This window comes from Gavialis gangeticus, unplaced genomic scaffold, assembly GCF_001723915.1.
Source record: "Gavialis gangeticus isolate Ggan-Ray unplaced genomic scaffold, GavGan_comp1, whole genome shotgun sequence".
Taxonomy (NCBI): domain Eukaryota; kingdom Metazoa; phylum Chordata; order Crocodylia; family Gavialidae; genus Gavialis; species Gavialis gangeticus.
The window spans coordinates 15,877,003-15,902,981 of NW_017729011.1; the positions used below are offsets into that span (position 1 = coordinate 15,877,003).

Below are 25,979 nucleotides of genomic sequence, written 5' to 3' on the forward strand. Positions count from 1 at the left end.
TTGACCGGTGGCAGCCCGCTGCCGCCATTGACATGTCCCTCTCCCGGTGTTCCCCTAACCAAAGGGCGAAGCAGCGTTCAGCCCACTTCAAAGTCGGGAAAGGCATCAGCGCTGAGATTTGAGTTCTTCGGCCTTGCAGAGTAAGACGCGCCTTGCCGCTGCCACCGTGACCCCACCGCCCGGGGATAAAGGGAAGGACATGTCCAACTCATCGCAGGGGAGACCGAGGCTTGGGATGCTTCCCACCGCCACGGTCTTCCCGCCTTGCGTTCGTGTATTGCATCATAACGTGATGACCTCATTCTGTAACGTCCTCCGCTGCATCATGAGGCAGTGACGCCATATCCACGTGCAACTGCGGTGTGGTTGTGTCGTGAGGGAGACGTCGCGATGTACCCCCGAAACTATAAGGGAAGGGTGCTGTGACAGACGGGGAAGAGGGGCTGTTGGATGGGGACAGACAGGCGAGGGCCTGGGTACAGCAAACGGCCTGCGTGCCCCTCACCAAGATGGCAGGTGCGGGGAGCGAGCGGGTGTCACGAGACTTCCCCTTCCCTCCGTATGGGAATCTACCCCCTCCCTCCGGCGCACACGCACACAAGATGGCGGCGGGCGGAAGTGCCCGCCCCGGGGGCTGCTGGGAGTTGTAGTTCGCGGCGGGCAGTCGGGGCACGGGCAGTCATGCCGCAGCGGGGGGAGCTGCTGGTGCTGGTGCTGGTGCTGCGGGGCGCGGCCGCGCTGGAGCCCATCAGCCTGGGCATCGCTATCGGGGCCGCCTCGGCACTCACGGGCTACCTCTCCTACCCCCGCTTCTACTGCGGCTTCGTGGAGTGCTGCCCCCGCGACGCGGACCGGCCCAACGCCACCGGTACAGAGGCCGGGCAGCCCGGGGTGGGGGCTGCTTGGGACCTTCCTAGGGGAGAAGGCAGGAGCGCGCAGTGGTGAGAGCAGTGGGCGGGGGGCTGACTGGGGGGGTCCTGTTCCCAGTTGGCAGCTGCGTTTTGGAAAGCACCGAGCTCCTGGCCTCAGGCTCCCTATCTATAAAATGGGGAGAAGGGTGTGCTTCACCTGCCGTGCTTCCGGTGGGCCGGGTCCGTGTTCATAAAGAGCCTCCTAGATATAAGTGTGAAGGTATTGCTATGGCTGGGATCTTTCCTGGAGCTGTTCCCAAGCCCCCTGTAACATTTCCTCATGTGTTAAAGATACAAGGCAGAGAGATGAAAACTGATGCTCTGTTCGCAAACTGTTTTCTGGCATCCTTGTTCGCCTCTCAGCCCTGAAGGAGGTTCTGGATACGAAACTCTATGGGCAACACCTTGCCAAAGAAGTGATCCTGAAGGCAGTGGTTGGGTTCAAGAACAACACCAATCCCAAGAAGCCACTTGCTCTCTCCCTGCACGGCTGGGCAGGCACGGGGAAGAACTACGTCAGCCAGATTATTGCTGAGAACATCCACAAACAAGGACTGAAGAGCAAGTTTGTGCATCTATTTGTATCCACACTACACTTCCCGCATGACCAGAATGTTACTCAGTACAAGGTAAAAGCAAATTCCCCTTGGTCATGGCAGTAAAATTAAAACTTTGGACCATGGGATTACTCGGGTGTCTCAAGAACTGAAATAACGCACTCTTGTCAGTAGCCAGTGTCTCTGGGCGACATTAAACATTCAGGCTGGTGGAGGTAGAGTAGGGGTGGGCAAAATGCGGCCCGGGGGCCATTCTATCTGGCCCACGGGGCCCCTAAAAATTTTAGAAAATTAATATTTATCTGTCCTGAGCTGCCTGTCATGCAGCCCTGGATGGCTTGCCAAAACTCAGTAAGCGGCCCTCTGCCCAAAATAATTGCCCGCCCCTGAGGTAGAGGCTAAACATGATGCCTCTTGTGTTGCTACAGCTGAATGAAAACCAAAAGGCACTGAGTTAAGTTCCAAGAAAAGGAAAGTGAAAGGGACACTTTGTTAATGACCTGTAATAAGAGCTGAAATTGCTTCCTCCTCCTGTTTGTCTCCTGCCTTCACACTGCTGCCCCACCTCCATTTTTATAGCATTTGCTGTTACAAAATAAATTACCCTAGTTAATGCTAAACAAGCCAAAGGCCAGGGGTGGTTATTTCCAGATTTATAAAATAATTCTCTTCCCAGCAAGTTTTCATGAGATCACAGGTTTAAGGAACAAACGTAGGCCCATCAACTTTAACACTTAAAAACGTAATTTCCCACAGACTGGTTCTCTTTTTCTTTTAAACAAGAAGAAATATTTTCTCGTCCCATGCTTGGGTTCTTCTCCCAACCTTTCCATTGGAGTGCTGATATTCAAGTTTTGACCGTTTAACAGAAAGAAAATGCTGTATGGTGAACATCATCAAATAATAGGGGTGAGATTCATATTCTGGCTTCTGGATACTTGCTAAATATAGCTCAAGTGATGCCTCCCTCCATACTGATTTTCATGTATGTACATGTGTAACTTGTACACCCTCCAACCGCAAGACCTGATTTTCCGCTGTACCCTTCTTTTGTGCCCCAGGACCAATTACAGAAGTGGATTCGGGGCAATGTGAGTGCCTGTGCCAGCTCTGTTTTCATATTTGATGAAATGGATAAATTGCACCCTGGCCTCATTGATGCCATCAAGCCTTTCTTAGACTACTATGACCAGATTGATGGCGTGTCTTACCGGAAGGCCATCTTCATCTTCCTTAGGTTTGTAGCCTTTTTTCAGTAACTCTAAGGTACTGCAGGAAATCCATGCTCTCCTGTGAACTTCACTGTCATGCTGAGGTGTGTCTTGGTCAGTCAGAATTACCAGCTTCAAGAGAGAGAGAAAGCGCCCAGGTCTTCCTGGTCCAGGAGCCCAAATCCTTCCTCCTGAACTACAAAAGCATGTCCATAAGTTGTTTGTATTAGGCCCTGCAGTTCACAGCACTTACTACCTTAAAGTGAGCCATGGTGGTAGTCCAGTGAGAACAGACACCCTGTTACATGGAGGATCAGAACTCAGATCCTGAGTTCAGTCCCTTATTTCCTATGCTGGGAGTGTTGCATTGGTATTGAGCTTTACTACCAGAGGGTGAAGAGACGGTTTCACAACCCTTGGATGGTTCAAGATGATTTTGTTACGACTTAGGTGGAACCAGCCTAAGTTGAAAGAATGGGAAGTCCCTGAAAGCTTCTGCATTGGTTTGAGGCTTTTTGTTGTGGCAACATGGAAAACCTTATGCAGATAAAGGTAATTCTGCTAGAGAGAGAATGTTGGTTTCCTCCAGGCTTGATCTGTTGTAAACTGTTTGTTCCTTTTATGAACAGCAACGCAGGTGGTGACCTCATTACCAAAGTGGCTTTAGACTTCTGGAGAAATGGAAAAGACAGGGAGCAGATACTCCTGAAAGACCTGGAACAAGTATTGTCTCTGGGAGTCTTCAATAATAAGAATAGTGAGTTACTTTCCCTTGAAGGGTATGGTTTCTGCCTTTGTAACTGTAGGGAGTTATTGTTCCACGTGAGGTTTTTAATGTCTGCTGCTCCATCTTGCCTCTAAAGGTTGCTGGATCCCATGATGCAAGCGCTCTCACCTGGCTCCAGGAGCGGGCTTTGCCCAGCACCTGATTCCTGCATATGCTTATTGTTTAGCATTTCCCAGGGTCAGGCCCTTACAAAGTAAAGTGGCTGTTTCTCCCTAGACACAAGCTTTAAGTTTCTGGGCCCTGGGAAACATTCACAATCCATTCATCTTTTCAAACTGATCTCTTTATAACCTGGCCTAGGTTCCAAACAAAAAGCATGTAGGCAGTTCCCGCCATTGCCTGAGTTGCCCACCTACCCACTTAATAGTTCAGTAAAATTGAAGATGTACAGCTGGGCTAGAAAGTACTGCAAGTCAGGCTTGAAGTGCACTGGCAGACTGCCCAAGGTTCAAACTGTTCTTGCTCTATACTTGGTACTAGCTAGCACCATTATAGTGGACAGATTTGAATCAATGCACCTAGTGGTATAGACAGGTATGTAAGCTCAGTGTGTCTGAAAGCAGTGGGGGGATGTGGTCCATGAACTGGATTCACATTTCAGTTCCTTAAACTCTCCTGCCCAGAAAAGTGACAGAGACATCGCTGTATAGCGCACAAAGGAGCTTCACTTATCCCCTGCCTGCTGTTTCCTAGGTGGCTTCTGGCACAGCGGCCTGATCGACAAAAATCTCATTGATTACTTTGTCCCGTTCCTGCCTTTGGAGTACAGACATGTGAAGATGTGCATCAGGGCAGAAATCCAGTCCCGTGGGAATGCAATTGATGAGGAAGTTGTTAAGAAAGTGGCTGATGAGATGACCTTCTTCCCGAAAGGAGAGAGAATCTACTCTGATAAAGGCTGTAAGACAGTGCAGGCCAAACTGGATTTTTACTGAAACATCAAAGGAAGCGGACCAATGAACTTGATGCCCCTTTGCCTCGCCAAAGCACTTTTTAGAGGTTTTTTGCAATTTGTTTTTGCACTAAACACTTTTTAACAATTGGAGGCATGTGGGAGGACTTCTAGATGATAACCATGCAGATCTCTTTCTATTTAAAGCTGCAGTGCTCCTGCCTACCCTGGCAGGTATTTGGGAGTTGCCTTTTCTGATACGCTCAAAGATTTCTAGAGACTAGCATATGTTGTTGCATATGACCTTCCCTGCATTATATTTCAAGAGATGAAATTCTTACCTCCTCATCTCTTTCCCCCAACTCTCTCTAATGTAGAATGAAGTCTGTCTAGGTACCTTATAATCTTTGTCTAGTCTGTGAAGTGCTTGATTCCTAGTGAAATCAGAAAAACGTTTTAGCCCTAACTTCAGCAAGAGTCAAAGTGCCTGTAGCCCATGCCAGGGTAAATACCTTGATACTTTGCTAGTCCAAAGGCTGCTCTGCTAGGAGGACTCCTTGCAGTATGCAAGGGGCTGGTCATTTTGTGCTTCATGGGGAGGGAGGTCATTTTCTCTCCAGAATTTCTGACACAAGTGTTGTCTCTTGCTATGGCAATGTTGGAGTCATGGTGAGCTCAGGGAGATCTGTTACTGGGTGGTGGGAAAGAGAAGAAATGAATCATTTGTCTGTCTGTATCCAAAAAAATTCCCTTCATATTTAGTCTGAATGTAAAGAAACCTAGGAGATTTTTTCCTCAGTGGCCAACAGGATTGAGTCTTTCAATAGGGGGAACTGTTCCAAAGGATTTGACTGTTACAGCATCTCAGGCCAATAACTCTCTTTTGGTAGGAAAATTCATAAACACTTGACTGTTACAACCGGTCAGGTCAGATTCTGTTCATGTAAACAGCAAAGCCATAGCCATTGTTTGAATTAAACCCACATGATGCAGCTATGGGAAGACAACGCCTCTTCCCCCCTGCTTGAAGGTTACTTCATAGTAGAAATTATTTTTAAGAGTGTATTTTTATACTGTTTTGTACTTTGTACTTCTTGTGCTTACACTTCAGTGATAAAGTTCATTTCTATAGAATCATGGGGGAAGAGAGGATGAGACATATGGTCAAAGAGCAATCTTCCCACATGGTGTTGTATTTTTTTAAGTAGATTTTTCTTATGTTACCATTAATTTTCTAAGCAAGAGGCTGTATGCTGTGGTCAGCTCGAAACATCTTGTCTGCAGAGGCAAGGTGAAATGGAAAGCTGAAGGTAAGAAGCTGGAAGAGGATTACCTTTCAGCTACCTAGTAAGGGTGGCGTTTAAGTCCTTTGTTAAGTTAGATATGATTGTAAACTTCTTTCTTCTCCCCCACCACACACACAAAGACCAGTGCTGCGATGTGAGATCGAAATGCCTGTGTCAATGGACAGGACATACTTGCCATTGGGAGAACTCTTTGTAGCTTGGTTACAATACAACGGAGACTTATGCGAGGGAGTGGATTATTATATAGCTGCTGAATTAACTTCCTCCTCATATAATGGATCCACACTTTTAAGAACAAGCGTGTACAATATCTTAATGTCCCAGTACTGGCTGCCTTTAATACAAAATAACCAGCCAAAGAGCTTAACTGTCCAGGTTAACCTCTTGACACTGAATTACACTTTATGCCATTTGTTACGATAGGACACTGTTTACTCTGCAACTAGCTAAAACGAACTGTAGCTCTTAACCTTGGGACATTGGACTGTTGCTTTTGATGTGTAATGTTTTGCCTGCAGCAGTAACTGTTCCTTATTCGGATGTTCCTGAATAATGTTCCAGATGAAGCATCTCCTGCAGATGTCTTTGAATGTAAAAGTACTTGTGCAATTTTAAAATGCCAGTGTCATCAGAACGTCATAGATGCAGTAAATCTTCTATCCCTCTTTTTAGTCGGTATTGATTTTTAAACGGTACTTCCAAGCAACTGAAAGTTATTTTACAGCTACTTATACTTAAGTATCTTCTGTTTTGTCTCCTTCTTGTGCTGAACTGCCGTTTTTATTAGAAAGTATGATGGAGCTGCCCATTCTTGATATAACATGCTCAAGGGGCAGACTCTTAAACAGCACTTCAGTGAATGTGTTCTCAGATAGAACAAGTTGTAGGAACAAACACCTGTGACACTGATTGGATTCCTTCCCATGCTGCCTCCTGAGAAGTCCTTCGTGGTGGAAGAGAAAATCCTGACACAACCTCTCTTTCACCAGGTTTGATGACAGATATCCAAGATGGCTCCACTGATTATGCTGAAGAACTGTTGCAACGCTGGGCTTTGCTAACTTAAATGCACAACAGTTTCTATGTAGTAATACAAGGCGTTGCCCCCCTCCATGCATATGGAGCAGCTGAGTATTGCTTTGGTGGGGTGGATGGTTACATGTGAAGAGGTGAGAACAGACTGAAGAACTTTCAGAACAGCAGAACTGGTCTGTGATGTACCAGCAGTGATCTGCAGCTTAACTGCTTCTATACTGAAAAGGGTGGGGGGGAATGGAGTGTCTCCTAACAGCTGGCATGAGCATCATAAACCTGTTCATGCTGCCTCCTTTTTCCTACTACTTCTTCCTGACATTGCTGAAGGGAAGTGAGGCAAAGTAACAGGCCTCTGTGTTACAGCCTCACTTATGACCATTGCTTAATTTTTTGTGGTGTTGAGGTAAGTATACCTCCAAGCTTGAGCCCTCTGCATACATGCATTTGGACACAGCCAAGACCTAGTGTTTAAAACTGCATCTCATGTCCACAATGGGGCTTGTCCACACTAATGCAAATATTGCTACAGGCTGCTATAGATTAAGCACTTTACAATACAAGTGTCTCTGTACATAAAAAGCACTGCCCTTTCAAATATATCCTAAATTCAGTCGGCGTGCTTTCACACACACAAACCCTGTATAGGAAGCCAGGCAGGAGTCAGTCAAAGTCATCTCAACGGAGCACTAGTTTAAATACTCCTCCCCATCAGTCCAAGCAAACAAATGCAGGGTGCAAAGATGACTCACCATAGTTTGTTACAGCCTCAGAGAAACAGCAGCCAGCAAAGCTGTGTTCTGGACAGTTCTTATACTTTGTTCTAGCCAGCCTGAGCTAGAATTTCAGAAACTCTGCGTTATACAAAATATGCCAGGGTAAGAAGAAAAAGCTCTGAGAATGAACTAACAGATTGAAGTTAGCAAGTTATCCAACTTTAACAGGAACAAACAGGAAAGACACAAGTCTCGCTGCTCAGTTTTTCTTCCCCAAAAATACAGTGAGACAATTCTGAAAAACTTAAATTTGTTCCAATTTTAAAAACCTTGCAAGTTTAGGCTTCCAAAAGTCATTTTCAGTAATGAGAAAAAGCATGGTCCATCTCCAGCACCAACCCCCTGAGTATCCAAGAACCAGATATTTGTATCCATGCACAACTATGTTTCAAGCAAAAAGCAGCCATTGTAAGCTTTCCTCATTAGGCAACAAATGTGCCCAGAGTTAAGGATTAAATCAGTCCATTAAGCATATTCACCCATACTGGAAGAGTAGCCAATAAGCATTTTCTGGTAAGAGAAGGTTTATTGACCAATTACAAGTCTTATTTAAAAATCAGAGTGAAAAAGGTCAGCAGTACTGATGTTTATAAATAGGGCTGGCAGATGTTTGATAGGGCCTTTAGCTGAATCCTTATAGTAATTAAACATGTTCCCAGAAGCTTTTGAAGCTGCCTTCATCTGTTCCTCAATAGCAGGTGCTTTATAATGTTTGCGGGGAAAGCAAGGAAAGAGCAGAAACATACAAAGCAGGTTTGATTTCCATTTCTGGTGGTTGTGACTATGAAGCCAACAATCCAAACAAGAAGCGTCATTGGATTTTAGCCAACAACCCTTTAACATCATTCCAAGAAAGATGAAAAAGCACCAGCATGAGCACAAATGGAGTACCCAAATTCACAGGTCAAAACAGCTAAAAAAAGATAGTACCTCCATTACAGGGACATTGTCATGGATTTTGCTTTAGTTGTTTTGTTTTGTTAACTCAGCGTTGTTTAAAAATATTCCCCTACCAGGTTGGACTTCCCACACCGCTAACGCTGTTTGGCACCAAAGGAGATGTTCATACTGGCACTGCATAAAATCAAAGCATAAGGACGTCACCTATTGGTTCCAACAGAGCTGAATGCACCAAAGGTGTTTTTGTTTAAGGAAAAATAACTACATACCCACCTTTCAAAGCAGGTCTGGGAATATGTCCAACCAGAACTCTGAGGAAGCATCCTCCGAGGAAGACATGAGAGCTCTGTTTAAAAATTGCTGTACAATCTCAAGATCATTTCCACATTGAATGATAACTTGGTGAAAATACGCATTGCACATGAGCCAGTGTTCTACTGCACGACTAACAATCAATACCTGATTTGAGAAAAATCATAAGCATTTTTAAACAATGATCCATAAGGGATGGGCAACCTCTCCATAGACAGTTCTTTCTGAACTGACCAGCACAGGCCTGAAATCTTTTGGAGCTGTGGCTACTGAAAGTTTCCCCCAGAATAAAAATGCCGGTCCACTGCCACTTAAGTACCTCAGACAGACAATTAAAAAATGGTAATGTACCCTTTAAAAAAAAAAAAAAAGGCTTGAAAAATAATAAAGCATTTTGGTTTTTCCACAGCTTCTGATTAAGTTCATTTGTTCCTTTGCAGATTGCAGCATCATAAAACACTACAAATCATAATAATAATCCAGCTTTGTGTATACAGTTTTGCATCCTTTGTGACAATAAATTTTTTCCTCCTTGGGGAAGTAGGTCATTTCATCAGCTACTTCGTTTACAATGTCTTCATCCACAACGTAGCCACGTGATTCAAGTTCCACCCTGACACACATTTTCACATGCTTATACTCCAGAGGTAGGAAAGGGACAAAGAAGTCAATGAGATTTCTGTCTATCAGGCTGCTGTGCCAAAAGCCACCTGCAAAGAAAATAGAAGAAGGGTATTTTCTTAGGCAGTGATTCATAGAAAGCATTATCTTAAGTAGCTGAGGCATCCAACTCATTTCTAAAGAGGAATAAGGCTGGGGCATGACATTTCACTAAGTAGAGCTACTCATCATGTTGTGAAGGTGCACAGCAACCTCTCTCAAAGACAGCAGCTCAGTGCTATGGGCAGCACGCGCATTGCAGAGCATTCTGCTAAAAAGATTCAAGCAGTCTGCTGAAGATTCAAAGCACGTGAAACACTGAAGTTTCATGGGAATCCTATAAATCCCACTGGAGACCACTCCAACAGAAGCATTTGATTCTCAAGTATATTCCAGAAAGGAAATGCAGAAAAATCAGTGTGATTACCAGACATGGATGCAGAACCACCAATCCAAACACAAGGATTTACAAACCCATGGTTAATAATATTACTCACTATTCTTATTATTGAAAACAGACAGAGAGACCACATCATTCAGTTCTTTGAGGCCTATGTCTTCCCTTTTCTTTCCATTTCTCCAGTAATCCAGTGCCACTTCTGTTATCTTTTCTGCCCCTGCATTGCTATGTTAAGGAGAAAAAGTTTATGAGCTGGATACTATTTCACGGGTCCCCAAGTCTTAGCACTGTAAGCGATTCAAGGCCATTCCTTACCTGAGAAAGATGAAGATGGCTTGTCGATAAGACACCCCATCAAGTTGCTCGTAATAATCTAAGAATGGTTTAATGGAGTCTATGAGTCCTGCATGCATTTTATCCATTTCATCAAATATAAAAATTGACCTGGCGCAGTCGCTCACGTTTCCCCGAATCCAGGATTGCAGGTCATCCTACGGTACACAAAGATACAAGGATGTAAGCTCCACGTGCACAAGATCATACTGAACATAGCACACAGAGCATGCGATGACTTTAGATCCCCGTCTTTTGTATAAAAGATCTAACATCAAATTGTCATCCAGCATAGCTTGGACTTCTTCACTGAAATTTGTATCGGAGCAATAAATAACCAACTTCCAAGGGAAGTGGTGCTGGCTCCTACCCTGGGGGTCTTTAAGAAGAGGATTGATGCCTACCTAGCTGGGATCATTTGAGCTCAGTTTTTTCTCCTGCCCAGGCAGGGGGTTGGACTTGAAGATCTGCAAGGTCCCTTCTGACCCTACTTCTATGATTCTATGATAATGATGAAATAATACCACAAGAGATTTGCTGAGGGTTCTTCAAATAACCTTAAGAACTCAGAAAATGAGCTGCCAGAAATAATCTGCTCTTAGGAAAAGATTTTGTGCAAGCATCAAAGAGGACAGAACTGTACATTAGCCAAAAAATGACAATTAATAAGAAACAGAGATCTAATAGGACCAAGTGATGCCCTATACAACATGCTACTTCCTTTGGATGACACTTTGCATTTACATAGCACACTTCATCCTTTGACCTCAAAGTACCATACATCCACTTACTAGCTCAAATGCAGTCAACAAGAAGCTCTGTTCCTAGCTATGCCAGTGACCGACTGTACAGCCTTAGATGGGAACAAAATCTAGAATTCATGATGTCTGGTTTTATCCTTTAACCACTAGCACATAATCTAATTGGAGGGAATTTAAAACATTTGAAAATGTGTGATTTTGTTCAGAAAAGTGGCTAATCTTACTCAAGTGTTTTCTTACATCACATAAGAACACTTAGGTTTTCTCACCGCCTTCCACCCAGTCAGTTATCCGCAGGTAGCTGTTTATTGCACCAGATGGGCGGAGTGCATGAAAGGCAGCTGGAAGCTGGAGCCCCAAGCACTAGGGCAGAGCCACCTGGCTGCAGCTTCCCCCACCAACACCCTGCCTGGCTGGGCACATGGTGCCAGGCTCACGTCCTCACAGCTGCCGTCACTGCCCTGTACTACCTGCTGGCACAGCCGGGGAAGGAGAACATGATGAGCAGTACCCAGGCAGCTGCAGCAGCAGCAGTCCCTCCAGGAAGCTGTGCGCACTGGCCAGGGCCAGGACTTTCAGCAAGTGCAGGCAGGACTCAGACCCCAAGCAGAGCAATGCAGAGACAGCTACAGGCCAGATACAGTCAACTGGTGGGGGCCCACCTCTGGGCTGGATCCAAACAGCTGATGGGCCAAATCTGGCTCACAGGCCATATTTTGCCCACCCCACGTCTATGCGTTCAGGATATAATATAAATATTTGCCAACTACTGAACAGGTGGAAAAGGATCAACCATAATTCACAGGAAGAAAGGAGGGTGAATTGTCCAAAAAAGTCAGTGGCAAAGTCAGAACAAGAACTCAGAGAAATGCCATTTCTTGCGCACAGTCTCTCTGTCTCAGGTAGTTTTATGACCCTATTACTGGCTCACCCGAGCACTTCATGATCTTTGTATAATTGGGCTGTAACACTCCTTGTGAGGTACTACCCCTACTTTACAGTTGGAAATTAAACCCGTCTCCCAACTTCCCGGCTTTGGTCACGATAGCTGTTTCAATCTCTCTCAAGGTTTTCTACAGCACCTATCAGCATTATATCCGAGTGTTATACCCAATTGTATCCAGAATCCCAGTTATCATCAAGTCAACCAAACTGTTGGACCAAAATATACAACAGGGAAAATGAAAGGTCTCATACTTTCCCTCTCAAGAGGGATGTTAAAAAGGTGCATAAACACCATCTTCTACACCAGTGGTTCCCAAACACTGACAGACTGCACACCACCAATTTAAAACAATACAACCTTAAGTACCACCAGCAAATTTTTGTCATATAAAGGAATTATAATAAAGCTGTTAGCACAAATCACTGACAGGTGGTCTGCGGAGCCCTGGTGATACATGTACCACAGACTGGGAACCGCTGGTTCTACACCCTTCAGAAAGGGACAATAGGGCTGTCCCACACAATCAATCCTCAAGTGTGACCAGCTCCACAACGTGTCCTTACCGTATACTGCCTGATGAGACTTGCGTGTGGAAAATGCAAAGTGGACACAAACTGATGGACGTATTTGCTGTTCAAGCCTGACTTGTAAATGTTCTCTACAATGATTTTACTGGCGTAGTTCTTGCCTGTGCCCGTCCAGCCATGCATCGAGAGGGTGAGAGGCTTTTTGGGGTTCGCATTGCTCAGGAAGCCGGTCACGGCTTTGACAATCACCTTCTGCGCGAGGTGCTGGCCGAACAGCCTCTTCTCCAAATCCTGCTGCAGGGCTGCGACAAACACACCAGCCAGGGCACACAAAAAAGGGAGACGGCAGGTTTAAAGTCAGAACTCGGGAAGCAGGAGCCCTTTCCAAATGCAGACCTGAGGAACCCGCTTCGCTCCTTCAAGGTAAGGGCTGGGCTGGCTAGAAGAGAAGCAACCTGCCTCCCTAATGCAGAGATGTGGCCTGCGGAGACTAAACCCTGCATGGGATGGGCTGATCCTAGGGATGGCACTGCCCTCATACCAATGATACCTCCACCCCGCTTCACAGGAGCCTAGGGCTTGGGATGCACATGCACACCCTGCCCTTGCAGACGGTTCTGGGGCCCACACCCATCCGCCTGCACTCGGCAGCCCCAGGCTCGGCCTGCCCGCTACACACACCAGGGCCAGCCCTGCCCCAGGCTGCTGCGCCCTGCCAGCCTGCCCCCAGCAACCCTCACGGGGCGCCCCAACCCCTCTCACGAGGCAGCCTCCCGAACAGGATGCCTTCCCACCACAGGCCAGCCCCCCACCCCCTCTCTTCACAGGCCAGCGCCCCTCACCCCGCACCTGCTCCGAAGTGCCGACCCGGGCGCGACCCGCAGCACTCAGCAAAGAGGCAGTAGAGGGGCCGGTAGGAGATGTAGCCCGTGAGCGCCGAGGCGGCCCCGGCCAGCGCCAGCCCCAGGCTGACGGGCTCCACGGCGCGCGCGGGGCTCAGCAGCAGCAGCGCCAGCCCCAGGGCAGCCCCCGCCGCGCCCCACAGCCGCCTCATCCCCGGGCTCGCCGGGCCCCTGCCCCGAGCCCCTCACAGACGCTTCCGCTTCCGCCGCTTCCGGTGCCGCCATTTTGGTTTGGGGCAGAGCGCGCGGGCGGCCATCTTGGAGCGGGCGGGGCGAGCCACGTGACCCAGGCCCTGCAGCTGCAGCTGCAGCTGGACAAGACAAGGAGAAGCTGCCCTGTTCCTTCAGATGCAGTTGTTGTACTTGCACACACACCACCCCTGCACAGGGAGCCAGGCACTACCCAACCCGCGTCATCTGAGGGCAGCACACCAGAAACGAGTCCAGTAGTTGGGAACATTCCTCCCCCCCACCCCCATCAGTCCAAGCAAACAAAACGCAGGCTGCAAAGGTGCAGAGATGACTCCCACAGCCACGGAAAACCAGCAGCCAGCACAGTCGTGTTGTGGACGGTCCCCGTCGTTTGTTTGAGCCGGCCTGGAGCAAGGATTTCAGAAATTCTGAGTTACACAAAATGTGCCGGGGTAAGAGGAAATGCTCCGAGAATGAACGGATTGAAGCTAGTAAGTTATCCACCTTGAACAAGAACAAACTGGAAAAGCACAAGTCTCGCTGCTCCATTTTCTTCCTCCAAAATAGTGAGACAGTTCTGCAAAACTAATTCGGGTCCAATTTAAAAAACCATGCAGCCTCAGGCTCTCAACAGTTATTTTCAGCAGTGAGAAAAAAGCATGGTCTGTCTCCAGCACCAACCCCCTGAGAATCCCAGAAACCAGAGATTTGTATTCGGGCACAATTATGTTTCAGGCAGAAAGCAGCAAAAGTAAGCTGTCCTTCCTTATTAGGCAGGAAACTTGCCTAGAATGAAGCATTAAGTCAGTCCGCAATTCATATCCACGCATACTGGAAAGGTAGCCGATAAGCATTTTTTGATTAAAAACTTTTATTGACAAAATACAAATCTTGTTTAGAAATCAGAGTAAAAAGTGTCAGTAGTGCTTAAATGTATAAATATGACTGGCAGATATCTTATAACAACTTTAGCTGAATCCTTATGGTACATAATTCTTTTTCAAGGTAGTGTTTTATCTTCATCTGTTCCTTAACAGCAGTGCCTGATATAATGTTTGGGGGAAAAGCAAGGATAGATCACAAATGTATTAAACAGGACTGATTTATAAAAGTTGGTGAGTAAAGCAAACTGTCCCTTATGCCAACCACCCAATAAAGACTTAAGATGTGTGGTCAGTTCCCAGTGCCTGTGACTGAAACCATCTGAACAAGAAGCCTCAGTGGATTTTACCCAACAATCTTTTACATCATTCCCACTAAGCATGAGAAACACTAGCATGAGAACAAACTGAGTATCCAACTTTACACATCAAAACAGCTAAAAGTAAAGGCTACCTCCTCCATTGCAGGGACACTGTCACAGATTTTGCTTTAGGGTGTGTTTTTTTTTCCTCAGCATTGTTGAAAAATACTCCCCTAGCAAGCTGGACTCCTCACACTGTTAATGCTATTTGGCACCAAAGGATTCGTTCATAGTGGCACTGCATAAAACCACGTGATAAGGACCAGATGTCTTATACCAGGTTCTCTCACCTATTGGTTCCAACAGAGCTGAATGCACCAAAGATGTCTGTAGTCTAAGGAAACTGCCCCCCCAGGTATTCACCATTCAAAGCAGGTCTGACGATATTCCCAACTACACCACTGAGGAAGGGTCCTGAAGACACAAGAGTTCTGTTTAAAATATGCCATACAATACCAAGATCATTTCCACATCAAACAACAACATGGAGAAAACCGGCATAGCACGTGCGCCAGTGTTCTACTGCACAACTAACAATCAACACCCAATCTGAGAATAATCATATGTTAAACAATGATCCATAAGGGGCAACTTCTCCATAGACACTTCTTTCCTAACTGAACAGCACAGGCCTATAGTCTAAGGCTCTACAGTCACTCAGTGGCACAGAGCCAGGAGCAGAGCTTATTGTTGACTACATTTTAACTAATAAATGAATGTATGGCACACTGAGGACAAAGGAAGAAGTGTGCTCCCTAAATGCAAGGTGCTACCCAAAGGAAGTAGTGTATAGTATGGGGCGTTACATGATCGTAATGGAGCTCTGTTTCTTATTAATTCTTATTTTTTGCGAAAGTACAATTCTTCCCTCTTTGTGGATTCTTGCACAAAGTCTTTTTAGGAGCTGTAGCTACTGAAAGTTTCCCCTGGAATAAAAATGAAAGTGTATTGCCACTTATTTAAATCAGACAGACAATTAAAAATGGTATTGCTCTCTTTTCTTAAAAAAAAAAAAAGTGCTTGAAAAATAATAAAAAGTTTTGCTTTTTCCTGACCTTCTTATTAAGTTCATTTGCTGCTTTGCAGATTATAACATCATAAAACATTACTATTTCTAATCAAAATCAGCGTTGTGTATAGTTTTGCATCCTTTTTGAGAACACATTTTTTCCTTCTCGGGGAAGTAGGTCATTTAATCAGCTACTCTGCTTACAATGTCTTCATCCACAGGGTAACCACGTGTTTCCATTTCCACCCTGACACACATTTTCACATGTTTATACTTCAGAAGTAGGAAGGGGATAAAGAAATCAATGAGATTTCTGTCTATCAGGCTGCTGTGCCAAAAGCCACCTGCAAAGAAAACAGAAGAAAGCACAAGCTTAGATACCTGAGGCATCTACCTCATTTGTAAAGAGGAAGAAAGCTGGGACATGACATTTCACTAAGCAGAGCTACTCATCATGTTGTGAAGGTGCAGAGCAAATGTTATTGAGGGTGCAGGAACAAACTATCCCAATGCGCAGGAAGACTAGCAAGTATGGCAGAAGGCCAGCTTGGCTTAGCAGGGAATTCCAGTGAGCTAAAATACAAAAAGAAAGCTTACAAAAAGTGGAAACCTGGACAAAACTATGGAGGAGTATAAGAGCATTGCTCAGGCATGCAGGGATGAAATCAGGAAGGCCAAAGCACAACTGGAGTTGCAGCTAGCAAGGGACATGAAGGATAAAAAGGGTTTCGACAAGTATGTCAGCAACAAGAGGAAGATCAGGAAAAGTATGGGTTCATTACTAAATGGGGGAGGCAACTTAATGACAGAAGGTGGAGAAATGCCTGGAGTGCTCAATCCTTTTTCACCTTAGTCTGAGCAGGCAGGTTCAGCTCCCAGACTACTGCACCTGGCAGCAGTTTGGGGAGAAGATGAGCAGCCAACAATGGCAAAAGAACAGGTTAGGGACTATTTAGAAAAGCTGGATGTGTACAAGTCCATGGGGCTACACAGGGTGCACCCAATGGTGTTGAGGAAGCTGGACAATGTGATTGCAGAGCCACTGGCCATTATCTTTGAAAACTCCTGTTGATTGGGGAAGGTCCCAGACAATTGGAAAAGGGCAAATATAGCGCCCATCTTTAAGAAAGGGAAGAAGGAAGATCCAGGTAATTACAGACCCATCTCCCTCACCTCAGTCCCTGGAAAAATCAGGGAGCAGATCTGCAAGTAATCCATTTCTAACCACTTGGAAGAGAAGGTGATTAGGAACAGTCAGCATGGATTTACCAAGGGCAAGTCGTGCCTGACCAACCTGATTGCCATCTATGAGATGATTAGCTCTGTGGATGCAGGGAGAGCAGCGGGCATGATATACCTTGACTTTAGTAAGGCATTTGATACAGTCTCCCACAATATTCTCGCAAGCAAATTAAGGAAGCAGAGATTGGTAAAGCAGATAGAAAACTGGCTGGATTATTGAGCTCAGAGGGTAGCAATCAATAGCTCAATGTCTAGTTGGCAGCCGATATCAAGTGGAGTGCCCCAGGCTCTGAGAACAGCTTGGAGGTAAGGGTGAAGCTATGGGGAAGGAGGAGGCCTTAGTGGTCCTGGGCACAACCTAAAACTGCACCTGAGATAGGGAGGCCTGGTGGTCCTGCCTGTAGCAGGGCCAGCAAATTCCAGGATCAAGGACCTCCCTGGTGTATGGTGGGTTAGGGCACTCAGCGGGTCACAGTGACTACATCGGAGACAGTAGTGGGGTCAGGGACATCCATAGGGGACACCTGTGCTCGCTGGGGTGCAAGATCCCAAAGGGGAGTAGTGGAGGCCAAGTTTGCTTTGAGAAGCGCCTGAGCCTGAAGGGATGGAAGACCCTGTAAGAGAAGCAGTTCAGTCCCTGAGAGAGGGGGCAAGCTGTGGGCCAGGCATGCTGATGAGGGGGGTGTTCGACCCCAGGGCACACGGCAAAGTAGATGCCTCAGTGCAGGTGGCATTGCAGAAGTGCACCTGAAGGGCTGCACGGGGACGGCAGCTGTGAACCCCTGTGAGCGAGGGGCATGAGTTGGGGCCTGTGAGCAGGGGCTTGAGCAGAGGCCCTGCTAGCATGGGGGGCCTGAGTTAGGTCCAGGTAAGTCTTTGGGGGCCAGAGGCCAGTTGGAGGGTGGCAGAGAAGCTGCGAGGAAAACGGGCAAGCCACCAGCCCCTTGGTGGAGAGCCCCTTGATGGGGGAGTTACCAACCAATGTGATGGGGGCAGAGTCAGCACAGCATGTGGTGAACTGCCCAGAGCTTGCTCACATGAGGATAGTGGGAGATGCCCAAAAGGCTGTGCGCTTGCTGGCCAGGGAGTGAAGAGTAGCAAGTCTGAGGACCCTCTGGGTGAGTGCAGGGTGATTGTAATCCCTGTGAGAGAAGGGGCGGTACAAGTGAGGCCCAGGAAGGGTGGAATGAAAGACTGGGTGAGAGCCAGTGGAGGGTGAGAGGCCTTTGAGAGGGAGGTAGTATAAAAGTGTGGCCCTAGCAGGGCAGAGTGAATGAGACTCAATGCTGTGACGAGTTGGGCCTGGCCTCAGGCCAGAGCTTAGCACAGCTGCTGGCAACATCTTCAAGGCTTGGGACACATAGGGGTGGTCAGAGCATGTACATTTGGCCCTTGTCAACAGGGCAGTCAAAGGGTAGCCTCCTGCCTAATTAACTCAATTATTTACAATAGAGGTATGGCAGGAAGGCAGTGTTGCCCAAAGCCAGGTGGGTGGCCAGTACTCTTGGTGGGGAGTTCCCACTTGTCACAGTGGACAGTAAGCTGGATATAACCCAACCGTGTGCCCTTATTGTGAAGATGGATAACAGCATACTGAGCTGCAATAGTAGAAGCATTGCCTGCAGATTAAAGAGGGGAAGAATCACTTCCTATTCTGCACTGGTGAGGCCACATCTGGAGTACTGTGTCCAGTTTTGGGCCCCCCACTATAGAAAGGATGTGGACAAGCTGGATACAGTCCAATGGAAAGCAATGGAAATGGTTAGGGGACTGGGGCACATGACTTCTCAGAAGAGGCTGAGGGAACTGAGTTTATTTAGTTTGCAGAAGAGAAGACAGAGGGGATTTGATAGCAGCCTTCAACTCCCTGAAGTGGGGGTTCAAAAGAGGATGGAGCTAGACTATTCTCAGTGATGGCAGAAAAAGAAACAATGGGCTCAAGTTCCAGCAAGGGAAGTTGAGGTTGCATATTAGGAACAGTCTCACTAAGACGATAGTAAAGGACTGGAACAGGTTACCCAGAGGTGGTGGAATCTCCGTCCCTGGAGGTTTTTAAGACCAGGGTAGACAAAGCCCTGGCTAGGATGATCTAGTTGGGGATGGTCCGGCTTAGAGCATGGGGCTGGACTAAATGACGTCCTGAGGTCCCTTCCAACTCTAACTTTCTATGACAACAGCTCAGTGCTATGGGCAGCATGCACATTGGAGAGCATTCCGCTAAAAAGACGCAAGTAACTTCCTGAAGATTCAAAGTGCGTGAAACAACGAAGCTTCAGGAAGAAACCTATAAATCCCACTGAGGACCACCCCAGCAGAAGTATTCGATTCACAAGTATTCTCCAAAGCAGAAAGACAGAAAACCAATGCAATACCAGACAGGGATGCAGAACCACCAATCCAAAGAGGGATTTACAAACCCATGGTCATCAATTGCACTCACTATTCTTATTATTGAAAACAGAGGCACCACGTCATTCAGTTCTTTGAGGCCTATGTCTTCCCTTTTCTTTTCATTTCTCCAGTAATCCAGTGCCACCTCTGTTATCTTTTCTGCCCCTACATTGCTGTGTAAAGGAGAAAAAGATCATGAGCTGGACGCTGCTTCACAGGGCCCTCAGGCTTAGCACTGTAATCAATTCAAGGCCATTCCTTACCTGAGAAAGATGAAGATGGCTTCTTGATAAAAAACGCCATCAAGCTTCTCATAATAATCTAAGAATGGTTTAACAGAATCTATGAGTCCTGGAGGCATTTTATCCACTTCATCAAATATGAACATTGACTTGGCACAATCACTCACATTTCCCCAAATCCAGGACTGCAGGTCCTAAGGTACACAAAAGTCCATGGAGCTTACATCCTTGTATACAAGATGACACTGAAGATGCAGAAAGTGCAAGGACTTTAGATCCTTTATTTTATATAAAAGATCATAAAATTGGCACCTAGCAAAGCATGGACTTCTTCACTGAAATCTGCTTCGGAGCAACAAATAATGATGAAATAAAACCACAACAGATTTGCCTAAGGGTTCTTAAAATTAACCTCGAGACCTCAGAAAGTGAGTTGACAGAACTAATCTGCTCTTAGGAAAAGGTATTGTGCAAGCATCAGAAAAAAGGATATGTAATAGGGCCAGGCCCTGTTCCTATAGGTGTAGAAGAGCATGAACACCCCCACACCCTGAAAGAATTCCCCTATACCCATCCCAGACCTGGAGGGACTTGCCAGAGGCTGAGGACCCAGGTCCAGGGACCCAGTAAGTCTCCAAGCAAGGGAGCTAACCCAGGTGTGAAGAATGAGGGACAGCCAGCCATGTGAACCAGCACGGGAGAAAATAAAAGATGCTGAAAGCAGCCTCTAGTAGAGCAAGGCTGCCTGGGGTTAGCTGAGGTCTAGCAGCCATAGAGAGGTTCTCTTCCTTGTTTGTGCGTCTGTTTGTTTGCACAAGCCCTGCAGGCCTGCAAAGCCTCTGAAATAGAAGAGGCTATAGGGCAAGTGAAACCTGAGAGTAGCCTAACAAGCCAGAGGCATGAAACCAGCAAAAAGCTAGTGGCGGTTTATTTAACTCTCTTTCTTTTGCACCTCTTGCAAGCCCAGGGTGGTGATGCTATGGACTTAGCAGCAGCAGAGGCGAGGACCCTGAACAGTGGGTCCTTAGCTAAACCCAGCAGCAAAAGTAAAAGTGGTCAGCTCGGGGTGCCTGACGAAACATGCCTAGCTCTGCTCCACACAAAGCTACCCAAAACGGCGTACAGGTCAGTACGTTAGCTAAAAAATGAGACTGAGTAAGAATTGGAGATGTAATAAGACCATGTAACACCCTACACAGTACACTGCTTCCTTTGGGTGGCACCTGGCACTTAGGCAGCACACTCCTTCCTTTGTACTCAGAGTACCGGGCATCCACTTATTAGCTCAAATGTAGTCAACAAGAAGCTCTGTTTCTAGCTATGCCAGCCTTAGATAGGACTGTACCTTCCTATACAGCCTCAGATAGGAACACAATCTAGAATTCATGATTTCTGGTCTTATCTTTTAACCACTAGCACATGATCGAATTGGAGGGAATTTAAAACATTTGACAATGTGGTTTTGTTCAGAAAAGTGGCTTCTTATAGTGTATAAGTATTTACCACTATGAAATGCAAGTGTTTTCTTATACTGTATAAGTATTTACCACTATGAAATGCATTTTTTGCTCTGATTGCTTAAAGAACAAGACAAGCTGACTTAATAGCCAGGTAAGGGGCTCAAAAAAAGTAGTGGCTCATAATTTGGAGGTTTGCTATTCACTTCGTCCCAGCATGTAGTTGAGACAATGCCAAGAGCGTGCCCAGTTGTTGCCACGGTTAAAATGAGCTTCACTTTCTAGCCCTGGCCATGGTGATATATTTCACAAGAGGTTTGTTGACTTAAAAGCCAAAGAAGCATAATGGAAGAAGCTGCCAGGGAGAACAAGAGCAAGCCTTACAAGACGACATCTCTGAGGCAGGTAGACTTCTAGCTCTGTAAATGGCCTGCCAGACCGTCTGTTCCTCTGAGACTTCAACATAAATATGCTTTCTGAGGACATAACACTTTGAAATATTTTCAATGAGTGTCTAGGCATTCAGAATATAATATAAATATTTATCAAATAACTCAAAGATGGGAAAGCATCATCCACAGTTCACAGAAATAGAGGAGGGTGACTTGTCCAAAAAAGGGTCAGTGCCAAAGTCAGGACAAGAACTCAAAGACCTGCCATTTTTGTGACCCTTGCACATGAACTGTCTCTCTCAGGTAGTTTTATGACCCCATTACTGGATCCCCTGAGCACTTCATGATCTTGTACATCTAGCCCCAACATTCCTTGTGAGATGCTACCCCTATCTTACAGTTGAGAAATAAATCCCAGTCTCCCACTTCCATGCTTTGGTCATGCCTTGTAGCTGTTATTTGAGCATGCTTTCCGCTATCTCCAACAGTTTCAATCTATCATCTTATACAACAGTGAAAATGAAAGGTCTCACACTTTCCCTTTGGAGAAGCATGTAAAATTGCATAAAAGTTGTCTTCTAAACCCTTCAGAAAGTGACAAAAGGGCTATCCCTCAAAATCAATCCTCAAGTGTGACCCTCTCCACAACGTACCCTTACCGTATATTGCTCAATTTCACTTTTGTGTGGAAACTGCAAAGTGGTCATAAACTGATGGACGTATTTGCTGTTCAAGCCTGCCTTGTAAATGTTCTCTGCAATGATTTTACTGGCATAGTTTTTGCCTGTGCCTGTCCAGCCACGCAACAAGAGGGTGAGAGGCTTTTTGGGGTCTGCATTGTTCAGGAAGCTGGTCACTGCTTTCACAACCACCTTCTGCACGAGGTGCTGGCCAAACAGCTTCTTCTGGAAATCCTTCTGCAGGGCTGTGACGAAAACACCAGCTCCCACAAAAAAAGGGAGACAGCAGGTTTAAAGTCAGAGCTTGGGAAGAGAGAGCCCCTTCCTAACACAGACCCAAGGACACCTGGCTTTACCCCTTCAAGGCAAGGGGTCAAAGGGCTGAGCTGGCTGGAACAGAAGCAACTTTCCTCCCTAATGAAGAGATGTGGCCTGGGGAGACTAAACCTGCATGTGGGATAGGCTGATCCTAGGGGCGGCACTGCCCAGATAGCAATGAAACCTACAACCCCTCCCTACTTTACAAGAGCCTAGGGCTTGGGACTGATGCACACCCTGCCTTTGGCAACGGTGGGATAGGGGGGTGACAGAGTCCATACCAGGAGTGGGGGCAATTCATAGATTCAGTTATTTCAGCTGGTGGACCACTTACTCAGTTTTGGTGAGCTGTCAAGGGCTGCACATACAAAATCTTTCAGAAGATACCATTTTAACAAGTTATAGAGAAAAACAAATACAGTAAGAGCTGTTATCCAGCATCCCCTGGGAACGGGGATGCCAGTTAATCAAATGTGTGCCATCTGGTGCACTCCCCGGCATCAGTGGGCCGGGCAGCAGGGAGGGGGGCCCTGCGCAGGCTGCTTTACCCTGGGCAATGGGCCAAAGAAGTGGCAAAGAAAAACTTGGCTCGCAGCAGTGAAATGGGAAGTCCCCTGGAAGTGGTACTTCCGGTTTTGCTTTTGCCGTGTCCCTCGGATGCTGGTTAATAGAATTTTCTGGCTAATAAAGTGCTGGTTAACACAGCTTTTCCTGTAAGATGCTAAAAAAAAAATAAATTAAAAAAAAAACAAAAAACAAACAACTAATGTAGCATATTTTAAATTTAATTTAAAAAAATTATTGTCCTGATTTATGTTTTTGCATAATATATCAAATGACTGTATAACAGCTCAAAATAGTCTTACTCTTGTATATTGCGGGGGTGGGGTGTAGGGAGCTGCCCATGGGCTAGGTCCTGGGAGCCAGCTGAGGTCGGGGGGGGAGAAAGGAAGAGAGGGGCAAGGCAGGGGGGTGCATGCAACAGCCTGTCAGGGCAGGGCAGTGCAGGTGTGGCACGGCTTCCCCCCACCCCCGTAACTGCCCTCAAGATGCTCAGCATAGGGTTGAGCCCTGGCTGCTGCAACCTACACCCACTAACTACACTGCTGGGGCCTCGGCCCTAGCTAGTGCACACAGCTTCCCAGTGGGGCTGCCTTCCTTCCGTTCAGCCTCCCACTACTGCTTACTCATCATGTTGGGTGGCCAAGTGGCTGGAAGAAGGCCAGGAGCTAGAGCCCTGCACACTGGGGTAGGAGCCGCCAGGCTGCAGCTCCAGTTCCCCCTGCATCTGGCTGGGCATGTGGTACTCAGCACATGTCCCCACAACTGCTGTTGCTTCCACGTGCAACCTGCTGCCCAGAGCACCGCAGGAGGGGAAGGAGAAGAAAGAGGTTGGAGCTTTGAGATGAGCCTGCTCAAGCATATTCAGAAGCATCACGTGGTTGGGATGAACCAAAAAGGATTTTGCCCCATAATCCCAGCGTAACCGCAGGTCTTTCTTTAGGGCTATGTACTTGATATGTAATATTTTACATTTGATTGGTAAACATACACTTCTGATGGCATCCTAACTCTTTACCTTGTAAGTTGTTACTAATAGGGGTGCCCCAAGAACGATTATTAACCAGCCATATTGTCAGACAGTCCTTTTACAGGAATGCAGACCGAGAGCTTGGACAGCAAAGTCCAGCCAGTAAATCTGTGGGGGGTAGGAGACAGAGGCACCCATGGTGAGGGAGGGAGTGGGGCAGGGGCTGCTCAACGAAGGCAGTGGATGCGGCCCCAGGGCTGGGAGTGGGATGGAGCCATGGGTGGCTCATCCAGGGGACGTGGGGTGGTTGTCAGCTCCCTGCAGCTGCATGCACCCCTGCGGGAGGCACATGCCTCCCAGACTTGTGCATGGGTGGGCTGAGGACCAGGGGCTGCGCAGGCCTCTCCCCAGTGGGGGGCTGGGCCAGGGCTGTGCTTGGGGTGGATGGCATCACTGGGAAGGGGTCTACAGAGAATTTTAGGGAGGCTGTAGCCCCCACCCCCGCTCAGGAGTCCCCGCTGTGGAGCAGGCAGGGGACGTAAGGCCAGTGCAGGGCTGGAGGGAAAGGTGGCAGAGCGCAGCGAGCCAAGCAGGGGCGGTGTGAGGGGAGGATGGGGGGGGCTCCAGCCTCGCTCTACAGAGGGCAAAGCCGGCCCTCCTGCAGCCCGGCGCCTCTCCCGGGGCGGCCCCTCCCTCACGGGACCACCCCGCGCACCTGTCCCGACGTCCCCGCCCGCAGCACTCGCCGAAGCGTCAGTGGAGGGGCCGGTAACAGATGTAGCTCGCGACTGCCGCGGCCCCAGCCAGCACCAGCCCCGTGCTGACGGGCTCAAGGGCGCGCACGGGGCTCAGTAGCAGCGTCAGGCCCAGGGCGGCCCCCACCGCGCTCCGCAACTTCGTGCCCGCAACCGCGCCGCGGACTCTGGCCGCCGCGTACCCGGTTTCGCTTCCGCGTCGGCTGCTTCCGGCTCCGCGACCTTACTCCGGAGCAGGGGACCGCCATCTTGGAATAGGTGGGGGCTCACGTGACCACTGCGCGCCTGCGCGGTACCAGGGGGTGTCACGTGGGTCCTGGCACTCAGAGGCTGTAGTATCACGTGGGACGTGTGATGAGGTCGAGGTGTGAGCGCGCTGCGTGGCGGCTCTGCCCCGCTCTGGGCCAGCTGGAGCGGCCCGCCGGATACATAGAATAGCGTCCCCTGCGTTTTGAAGGGAACAGCAGTGGTCCTCTCCACTGCCAAATCATAGCGCCTGGCGCTGGTCCCATGCACAAAGCACATCCAGGCACTGACCTGACCGGGGCAGCGGCTGCTCCACTAGCATCAGGCAGGGCGGAGTGCCTGGTCCAGAGAACCGGTGGCGATGGAGAGTTTCATTTGCTGGAAATAAATGGTCCTGCACTACGCCCCAGGGTCTGATATTTGGGTCTAGAAATCTGACTTCACTGAGTACAAGGAAGTTGGCTGCAGCGTGAGGAGCGGCACGACAGGAAAATAGGATGGATGGAAATTGCGAGAAGTGTGCTGTGAGCACCTCTATCAGCTGCAGTCCGAGCGGGAACTGGCTGGTCTCAGAGGAGCTCCCACAACAGCTGCTGTTGCTCCTGTGTAAAACGTAAGACCGCTCTGCCACCTCCCGCCATCCCACCTTCACTCTTTATATTATTTTCAGCTTGCTTTACATACAGGACTTCATTACAAGCAGCACCAAACAAAGACTTCTGCATACTAGAAATAAAAAAGGTGACATCACTAATGACAAGTGAAAATACATTTCTTTTTTTTTTTAGGTTCAAATTCTTTTTTCTCAAATGTTACAGCATCAAGCAGAACCTGCTCTTTGCTTACTTTTTTGTTGTTTTAATCTGTAATTCTGGATTCTCACTATCCCAGGAGACTTCAGAGATTACCTGCCCCCCCTCCCCCAACAAAGCAAACAAAACAAACCCAGTTATAATCTGATCTTTATAGAGAGAGATTCCTTGCTATGGAAATGAATGCAGAGAGAATAGACACACACACACCCCACAGGCACCATTTAAAGACTCAAGTATTCACTGCTCAGGTAC

General features: G+C 47.4%; 2 protein-coding genes and 1 pseudogene across 2 annotated transcripts; 1 reads left to right on the plus strand and 2 right to left on the minus strand.

Annotated features, from left to right (window-relative positions):
- Positions 1-642: 642 nt before the first annotated feature.
- LOC109292954 (torsin-1B-like) lies at positions 643-6,333 on the plus strand. The gene is made up of 5 exons (XM_019510644.1): positions 643-868; positions 1,275-1,540; positions 2,530-2,705; positions 3,309-3,436; positions 4,160-6,333. Exons 1-5 carry the CDS (start codon positions 682-684, stop codon positions 4,399-4,401), a joined length of 999 nt encoding a protein of 332 aa, XP_019366189.1. The 5' UTR covers positions 643-681; the 3' UTR covers positions 4,402-6,333.
- Positions 6,334-7,610: 1,277 nt separating this feature from the next.
- On the minus strand, positions 7,611-13,380 carry LOC109292955 (torsin-1A-like). The gene is made up of 5 exons (XM_019510645.1): positions 13,162-13,380; positions 12,349-12,614; positions 10,061-10,236; positions 9,843-9,970; positions 7,611-9,395 (listed from the first exon to the last, which is right to left on the minus strand). Exons 1-5 carry the CDS (start codon positions 13,364-13,366, stop codon positions 9,145-9,147), a joined length of 1,026 nt encoding a protein of 341 aa, XP_019366190.1. The 5' UTR covers positions 13,367-13,380; the 3' UTR covers positions 7,611-9,144.
- An 875-nt stretch (positions 13,381-14,255) lies between these two features.
- Positions 14,256-25,637, minus strand: LOC109292737 (annotated as a pseudogene).
- Positions 25,638-25,979: the final 342 nt, after the last annotated feature.